General features: G+C 46.3%; 1 protein-coding gene across 2 annotated transcripts in view; it reads right to left on the bottom strand.

Moving 5' to 3' along the window:
• Nucleotides 1-8,908, bottom strand: part of EIF2AK1 (eukaryotic translation initiation factor 2 alpha kinase 1) — a 30,631-nt gene extending 21,723 nt beyond the window's left edge. For both annotated transcript variants that reach the window (XM_028528687.2, XM_028528686.2), the window contains exons 1-2: nucleotides 8,687-8,908; nucleotides 2,362-2,520 (exon numbers count right to left, since the gene is read on the bottom strand). In XM_028528687.2, the coding sequence (XP_028384488.1) occupies nucleotides 2,362-2,520; nucleotides 8,687-8,804 (277 nt within the window). In that variant the 5' untranslated portion in view covers nucleotides 8,805-8,908. The remainder of the gene's footprint in view (nucleotides 1-2,361; nucleotides 2,521-8,686) is intronic.
• Nucleotides 8,909-9,589: the final 681 nt, after the last annotated feature.

A 9,589-nucleotide genomic window follows, 5' to 3' on the forward strand; every position in this document is an offset into this window, starting at 1 on the left:
CTTCTCAGAAGTTTCTACACCAGCACTGGCCTTGACTCACTCTCGGAATCCAGATCCACAGAGGATACCTCTCTACACGGGAAACTCTGCATTTCTAAATGCCAACTAACTGCGTCACATCAAAAATGCTCAAAAAGACTTTGTTTAAAAATTCAGTCACTTAAAAAGGAATTTAAAAATATCTTAAAATCAGCAAGATTTGCAGGTTTGCTTTCATCGGGAGCAAGACTACTGTATGGTAATCATTATAACCTGTTTTTCTGTACGGTGAGCCCAAATAATAATTCCCAGGTACTGAGAATTATTATGCTTCGAAACCCACAGAACACCCCCTTCTATACCATCCACCCCCATCCCATACTATGCACTGCACAAATATCATGCACCATTTTCATGGGCTGTAGTTATCAAAATGAAAATCTACCTTTAAGCGAAACATTACATTCTAAGATCACTCAAAGGTATCTATGAGTCTGAGGATTTCCAGCACCAAACAAGACTTGAAAAGCCTTTTTTGGTAAGAAAGATCCTTAGACTCTCTGTCTGGGGCTGTTCAAGAGGCCGCGCCGGTCTCCGTCAGCGAGCTGAGCCACAGTCCACACGCTCAACAAATCTGCTCGCTCCTGTGCTTGCGTTTCCCATACAAGCAATTAGGGCAGGATTAAAATAAACATTTCCAACAACTGCGGTAGAATTAGAACCTATCGGGTCTTTGTCTCTGCTTCCTGGCACACACCTCCTAAAACTGCTGTAATTCCCAAGTGTTCGGGGTGCTGAGAGCAGCAACTTTTCTTGTGATACTTGGTCTTGGACCAGGTTCTGACACAACAGCTCCTAAGACCAAGACCCCTGGACCCCCAGAGTGGTGAGTGTCTTCCTGCACGCTGAGGAGGGCAGTGGGTCCCCTGGAGAGCTTCAAGGTGGGGGCTGGTCGCCCCAAAGGCCAAGCCATGATCAGAAGCATAGAACGCTCAGTTCCAGCCCCCATTCCCTGGAGAGGGAGAGGGCTGGAGAGGGAATTCAATAACTGATTGTGCCAACATGATGGAGCCTCAGAAAAATCCCTAAAATACGGGGTTCAGAGCTTCTTGGGAAACACACACACGTGCCAGGAGAGTCGTGCACCCAACTCCACGGGGACAGACGCCCCTGCACTCGGGACCCTCCCGGACCCCACCCCACGTGCCTCTGCCGCTGGCTGCTCACCTGTACCCGTTCGCGTCCCCTTCAGTACATAACAAACCCGTCAGCGTAAGTAAGTGTCTCCCTGAGTGCTGCCGCCATTACAGCAGCTTATCCAAGCTGAGGGCAGGGGGGAGAGTGGGCACCCCAATTTACATCCCAGTTGGACCCAAGTATGAGTAACCTGAGGGACCTGAGGACCCACTACTTGCAACTGGCGTCTGAAACAAGGGCAGGCTGTGGGACTGAGCCCTTAACCTATGGTGTCTGACACTAGCTCCACGCGGACAGCCTTGAACTTGAATTGAACTGTAGGACACCTAGCTGGTGTCAGAGAACTGGTTGATGTAGGGGAAAAGGAAAAGACACATTTGTGTGTAGAGGAAAATAGCTTCCTACTCAACAATGCAAAACACTGCGGTCAAGAACCGGGTCAGCGCGCTGCCCCTCAGGAGCGCCCGGCCCAGGCCCCGGCCGTCACCTTCGTCCGTCTCCGAGCTGAAGGGCCCTTCTCCTGCCCGTGCCACTCGTCCCCTGAGCCTGCACAGCCCGGCTGGCTCCTCTCTACCACCTCGGTAACTTTCTCTTGTAATAAAAATTAATTAATTAAAAAAGAACAGGTTCAGAATGAGTGTCCATGCTTTTCATTTCCCTGCTCATTGGCTAAACCATAAGAGATCTTCATAAATTATATGAAACATCAGGTTATAGACACAAAAGGACTATCTTTTATTGATTTAAATATTCACAATTATATGATTATTAATCTTTTAGGGCCCCCAGTAATTACATTCATAAGGAATTACTCAAAGCAAAATAAAATTATTTTAGAAAATTAATCTATTAATGCTTATTTCAAATTTTTAGACACCTGCTGCTTCTCAGACCCACAGCATTAAATAACATAGTACTATTACAAGTTTTAATTAGCAAGATGAATTTATTCTGCCCTGGCTGGTGTAGCTCAGTGGACTGAGCGCCAGCCTGTGAACCAAAGGGTCACAGGTTCAATGCCCAGTCAGGGCACATGCCTGGGTTGCAGGCCAGGTCCACAGTATGGGGCGTAAGAGAGGCAACCACACACTGATGTTTCTCTCCCTCTCTTCCTCCCTTCCCATTTCTCTAAAAATAAATAAATGAATCTCTTTAAAAGAAAAAGATGAGTGTACTCTTACTGACATTGAAACACTTGTCTTGAACGATGCGGGTTTGGTTCATGCACATGGCTCAAGTGCTCCAGCAGAGAAACGAGCAGGAGCTGGTTGGCAACTGCAAACGGGAAGGTCGGCTGCTGCTGGGGTCCTTTCAACACCTGGAGCTCTGCTGGAACATCAGATTCTAAAAACCAGAAAAGTAACTGTCATAAATAATCAACATATCTCAGAATGACAAAACGGTACATTCTAATTAATGAAACACACATTATTTAGATTAAAGGCAAGAGCACTGGCTGGTGTGGCTCAGTGGACTGAGCGCCGGACTGTGAACCAAAGGGTCACAAGTTTGATTCCCAGTCCGGGCACATGCCTGGGTTGCCGGCTAGGTCCCCAGCATGGGGCATGTGACAGGCAACCATACATTGCTGTTTCTCTCCCTCTCTTTCTCCTGCCCTTCCCCTGTCTATAAAAATAAATAAATAAAATCTTTAAAAAAATAAATTAAAGGCAAGAAAAAACAAAACAGTAGTTAAGCTGAGTGGGGTTAATCAAGACAGACTTTCTGGGGTTGAGTTTTGACTTGAATTCTGGAAGTTGGAAGACTAGCAGAAAGATGCCATTGGGGGCAGGGAGAAAGGTTTGGTAGTAACGACGGGCACAAAGGTAGAAATGAATGAATGAATGAATGAGTGAGTATTCAAGCAAACAAGCGTGAGTAGCACAGCCTCCTCCTGTCGGGAAGAGTGCCGAGGCCCGAGCATACAGACAGAAGTGTGGCAGAGGACAAGGGAGGGGAAGAAGGACGACACCTTTACTCCGAGCCCACGCTACACCGTGCACAGGTGTTTCAGACGCACGAGCTCACTCAGCCTTCACGATACAGGCAGAGGTAAGTGCTGCCATTCCCACGCCACAGGCGCAGACACTGATCTTGCATAGAGGACAAGGAACTTGTAAGCAGGCTGACCGGACGGACCCCCAGGTCCCCTGTCCTCTCTCCACTACGCAAGACCAACCAGACCGACGAGTGTGCACTGAAGGTCAATAAACTCTCACTTACTGCTTATTTAATACATTATCAAACAGGCCAAAAACACAATGAAGGAAACTGTCTGGGAACTGTGAGCAGGTGGCCTGGGAGGAGGCGTGCAACAGCCAACACGGAGGTAGGGGGAGCTGCTGAAGGAGGCTGAGTGACGGAAACCTGGAGGGAAGAAACGGTCCGGCCAGGATTTGAAACGCTAGGAGCAGAAGCAGGGAGGTGTGGGTCCAGAGCGGAAACTGGCACGAGGGCTTGTTAGAGGAAAGGTGAGACACTTCAAACTCCCCATAGCGGTTGACCCCACTCAGCAGGAAATGCCCTGCGGAAACAGGGGTCATGTCCCACACCTGCTAAACTTGTTCCCGTTTCGAATACTCTACTCCACTCTCCCCTGTGAACTACCAGAGGCCCTGGGGAAGCCCGAGTTTTCAAATCCAGACTTCAGTCACAAATTTCTTCTCTTACCTACATATAGGTGGCCAAAACCAGACCTGCACATACGCAGGTGTGCTGTTCACCTTCAGTAAATACGTGAGTCTCAGAACAAAAAAGAATGAAAAATGTGACCGTGTACAAACCTCTCTGTGTGAAGGCATCTTAAAGCTAAAACATAAATCACAAATTCAGACACAGTACATGTATCTACTCCACAGGACAAGAAGAAGAAAAGGTTAATAAAATTTCAGAGCCCTCACAAGCTACTAAAAATGAAGCAAAATTAAAAACTCAAATAGCTTCAACGTAACTAGTAACTAATGACATGCATATTAAAATAATGTCGGTACAGGCTCTGCCATCAGAGTGGCACCTATTAAAAGCCGGGGTACCTGGTACTGTTCTGGGCATAAAAAAGCAGACCAAAAAAAAGTAAACATTTTCAAACCCACAGGGGTAAAAGTGTTTGCGACCTTTAGCAAAACACCCTAAAACGTAAAATATGCAAAACCTTGACCGAGCGCTTCTATGTCTGGAAAAACATACCAAGGAAGTAACTCCACAAACCACATCAGATACATACGAGGTCTGTCCAGAAAAAGTCCAGCCACTGTTAATATAACGAGAACGGGTGGTGTGACATGGATGGAACCGAACAGCTGAGGAGAGTGGACTGGAATGCACATGCGTGAACAATGACTTCACCGTACCAGTCAGTGGGGGCGGCAGACACTGCTGAGTAAGCGTGTGTACTGTGTGGCCATCGCATTCAAAACAACTGAACAAGTAGAGCAATGGATCTGTAGCAAATTTTGCAGTAAGCTTTAACATTCCTCTACGGAAACTACTGGAATGATTCAGAAGGATGCAGCTCTGGACAACTGGGGATCGGCAGCTTCATCACCACAACGCACCCACTCATGCACCATGTCTCGTGCAGAGTTTTTTGGCGAAACATCAAATCACCCAGGTGATTCGGCCCCACTACAGCCAAGATTTGATGCCCTGTGACTCCTGGCTTTTCCCGAAACTAAAATCACCTTTGAAAGGGAAGAGATTTCAGACTGTCAATGAGATTTGATGGAGTAGATGATGATGGTCAGGAGAACTGTGTGAGGTCCCAAGGTGCCTAATTTAAAGGGGACTGAGGTGTCACTGTCCTGTATACAGTTTCTCATATCCTATATCTCCTTTAATAAATGTCTATTTTTCATATTACATAGCTGGATACTTCTTTCTGGACAGACCACACACACACACACGATGTTCGGCATAACACTTTAGAGTATTTACAATTGTTAGGTATGTTATATACATATAACAGAATACTATGCAGCTGTTAAAAACAATGGTGGCTAGGAAGATTATGTCATAAATAGACCATTATCAGGTAAAAGGCTATAAAACAGTAATACTAATGAATTTGAGGAGAGACAGATAATTTCATACAAACCAACAATCTTTATGGTCATCATTTTAGCAAAATGAATCAAAACCATTTTTAAAAATAATGTACTTCAGCCCTGGCTGGCGTAGCTCAGTGGACTGAGTGCGGGCTGCGAACCAAAGTGTCGCAGGTTCGATTCCCAGTCAGGGTACATGCCTGGGTTACAGGCCATGACCCCCAGCAACCACACATTGATGTTTCTCTCTCTTTCTCTTTCTCCCTCCCTTCCCTCTCTAAAAATAAATAAAATCATTTAAAAAAAGTAATGTACTTCTTTTACTCAACAGATTCTACTCTGTGGATCTATTCTGATGAAAAAAATCAGACATTAACAAAGATGTAAGTATACAGATGTCAAACCCATCACTATTTCTAATGGTAAAAGAAAAAAAGACAAACCTATTTTCCAACAATAGAGCAAAGACTAAATAAATGGTAGTACAGAATGTGATGATCTTAAAATAATATTTTAAAGGTTAATTCATGACCAAACAACGTTAATATAATGTCTCATTTAAAAAACAGATCACACTCTGGCTGGTGTGGCTCAGCAGACTGAGCACCTGCTTGTGAACCAAAGGGTCGCTGGTTTGATTCCCAGTCTAGGGCACAGACCTGGGTTGCAGGCCAGGTCCCCAGCAGGGGGCACGCGAGAGGCAACCACACACTGATGTTCCTCTCCCTGTTTCTCCCTCCCTTCCCCTCTCTAAAAGTAAATAAATAAAATATTTATAAATAAATAAAAACATCACAATGTTAAAATACATGCAGTTTATAGCTCTATAAACCTACACACATAAAAAGAATGGAAAGAACTACACAGACAAAACTCCTGATGTTTTCGATGCTCTGCGAACAGGATTTATGAAAGGAACGAATTACAGCGGACGTGCCATTTCACAGGCAGCCCGCCTGCTCCTGAGCACCTGGCATCCGGCAGCTGTCAATCACCAGCAAATGAATACACCAAATGGTCAGCAGAGAGCTCTTCCCTGGGATGCCAGAACAGGTGGCTTTTCCTTCCCTTTCTCCTCCTTACTCCTTCAAATTTTTGTGAACGATTTCCCTTAAATTTCTCTTATTTGGACAAAATCAGACAGAAATCTTTAACCCAGGCATGACACCTTTCTCTGACAAATAGTGTTAAACACAAAATTCATCTAAGTTGTCTCTGGCTACGCCAAAATCTGAACACTAATCTCTGGGTGATGAGGTCATGGTTTTTAAATTTTCTTTTTAAATTTCTTCTTCAGGATTTTCTATATTTTCAACAGATTCTGTAATGTGAATTTTTTAAAATAATATACTGAATTCTTAACAGTGGTGAGATTATGGTTAGGAGGGTTTTCTGCTTACTTATACTTTTCTATGTTCTATAATGAGAAAATTCTACTTTTTCATCATCATAATAATAACAAAAGAGAATGGCTGGTCAGTGGAGCCAAATGAACCTAATATAGTAAGAAAATGGCAACGTTAAAAACACCAGTGAATAAACTACTAACACAAGAAAGAGTAAAACTGAAAGGAAATAAAGGCTGAAGCTGAAAGCGTCCCCCTTACAGTTCTGGTCAAGAGACCAGAAGAAAGTGGCTAAAGGGAAAGGTGAGGTCACGTCCCCTTAGAAAAGAACAAGAAATAAGATCTAGCCCTGGCTGGTGTGGCTCAGTGGGCTGAGTGCTGGCCTGCAACCCAAAGGGTCACTGGTTCGATTCCCAGTCAGGGCACATGCCTGGGTTGCAGGCCAAGTCCCCAATAGGGGGCACTCAAGAGGCAACCACACATTGATGTTTCTCTCCCTCTCTCTCTCTCCAACCCTTCCCCTCTGTCTAAAAATAAATGAATAAAATCCTTTAAAAAATAATAATAGTAATAAACGAAAGAGGAACCTGGAAGATTAACCTGAAATAAAAATGCTGGGAAACTTGTGTCGAGTGAAAGAAGAAAAATCAGTGAGTCCGACAATGGGCTTCCTGTTGGCCCTCATTCTACTTCAAGGGGAAAAAAGCAACAAGTCACTTTGATCCGAGGCTGACCCCGGCTCTGGAGAACCCCCGTGCAACAAACCACAGAGCACAGGTTTTAGAGCACACCTAGGCATTGAATTTTCTGCCTCTACCATTTAAAAAAACTGGCAGTGCGACTTTCTCACATCACACAGAAGACCTTCAAGAAACCCCTTAACTACTCTGGCCTGACATCCACTATATACAAATGGAGCTACATGTTTCACAGATCTTACTGTTCACATACAACACTCCGGGTCTCTCTGGGAGAGAAGCAATATGTAAACAAAACAGTATCATTAGTAACCTAGGAGGAGAAAATTTTTAAGAGAAGCTAATCTAAGATCACACCCTTCAGGAATAATCTTCAATTTGCAGAAAACCTTATCACAATCCTACAGAAAAGGCAAACCTGCATGTTTACAGCTGGGGCTTTTCCTATGACGTGGCCCTGTGTTATGGAACTGCTCTAATAAAGCGCCTTACAGAAATCAGCCTGGCTGCTTAAAAGTAGTTATCTTACAACTGTCCGGTTAACAGTCTGTTTTTGTCTCTCTTTGGCATCAAAAATTACAGGTGGTACTGAGGATGAAAATCAAAGAAGAAAGTAAAACCTTTCCAACTCGGTTTGCAACTTTAAATCGATTTTAACGTCTTCACAGTTGTTTGATGCTTCAGTTGAATGCACATTTGAACGACCGTGGAGTGAAAACCTCCCTAAATCAAGGTATTCGTGCTCTTTTTTTTAAATCAGTGTATTCATTCTTGATGGCACAACTTAATTTTTAAAACTGCCAAAACAACTGGTTGCAATTAAAGAGCTGGTTGCCCTTTCGTTAAAATACTTTCATTGGCTACTTTGGACTGGGTAGAGTCAATGTTTGAAGTCCCTTTTGTTTTAAGTTGTTGAAGACCTCGGCAGGCTATGTCCCAGTAAGCAAAAAGTCTCGAGAAAACTCGGACATTTTTTTTTTTTAACCGAAGAGAAGGATTTCCATACGGCCTCGCTATAAGAAGTCTTTTAGCTACCCTATCGGGGAAACACGGCAACAGAAGCAACAAATCAAAACTCAGCCCAAACTGTCCCGCGCGTAGGGTCCGCCAAGTCCCGTCCTAGCAGGTAACAAAGCCCCTGCTCACCGCCTGGCAAAACCGCCCAGGGCCTGGGTGCTGGACAGGCCCGAGGACGCCGAGTCCGCAGAGGAAACCAAGCCCAGAAATATGAACCAACGAGCGGGTCGCAGACCCTCCATTGTTCCCATTCCCCGACGGCCCGCTCGCCGCCCCACCCCCCGGCGCCGCACTGCGGGGGCCCCGCCGAAGCGCGGATCCAGCCGCTGCCCAGGTCCGGGAGCGAACCCGGAAAGCGAGTGGACGGGGCAGGGGGAGGGCCGCCGCGGCATTCTGGGTCCCTCACCATCATACTTGGGCTCCGAGCCCTCCGTCGGGAAGTCGATTGCAGGCGGCGCCGGCAAAGCCCCCGCTCCGTCGTCCTCAGCCTCGCGATCCCGTCCTTCCGAGCGGCCCCCGAGCATCGCGGGCCCAGCGCGGGCCGCAGCCCGGGACGCCCACCAGCCCAGCGGCTCCGGAACCCTCTTGCACAGCGATCGCCAACGAATCCGGAAGTAGCCCTCTCGGAGCGGAAGACCCGCCACGGCAGCCAGCGCACAGCTTTGGGGGAGGGGCCTGGCGTGGGCTCCGCCCCTTCTTGGGGGAAGGAGGGGCCAGTCCTGCGAGCGGTGCCCCCAGGCGCAGGCGTCCTAGTGGTCCTGTCCTCGGGCGACCGGGCTAGGTACCCGGCCGCGCCAGCGTGAGCCCCGGCCTGCACTCCTGGGCGCCCCACCTCGGTGTCCTCGAGACCTGAGTACCCGCAGATGAATCAGAGCGCTCGTATCTCACGCCAAAACTCGGAAACCGCTATAGGAATCGGGTGTCTGCAGAGATGCTAACCCAAATGTTTACTTTTTACAGACACAACAGTGACTATTTGTCATTTGTTTGAAAAAAAAATCAAAAGCATCTACGGGACCCATGTCCACAAAAATTGAACCTATGTTGGCCAACCGTTAGGCCACACAAAACGGAAATTCGTCACCCCCCCCCCCAAAAAAACACACACACAAAAAAAACGGGAAATGCCAACTAGGTGCCAACATAAAAATTCCGTTGGTTTTGAAACAGACCTTTCAGATGAAACGATTTCAAACTTCAAACAGACAGCCTTTCCCAAGTGATCTACCGGCCACACTGGATTAATTTTTGAAGCCCTTAGCTTCAAAACTCCTCTCTCTTTGTCCTCTGGAGATGCTGGTGGAAATGA

Source organism: Phyllostomus discolor, chromosome 13 (genome assembly GCF_004126475.2).
Source record: "Phyllostomus discolor isolate MPI-MPIP mPhyDis1 chromosome 13, mPhyDis1.pri.v3, whole genome shotgun sequence".
Taxonomy (NCBI): Eukaryota; Metazoa; Chordata; class Mammalia; order Chiroptera; family Phyllostomidae; genus Phyllostomus; species Phyllostomus discolor.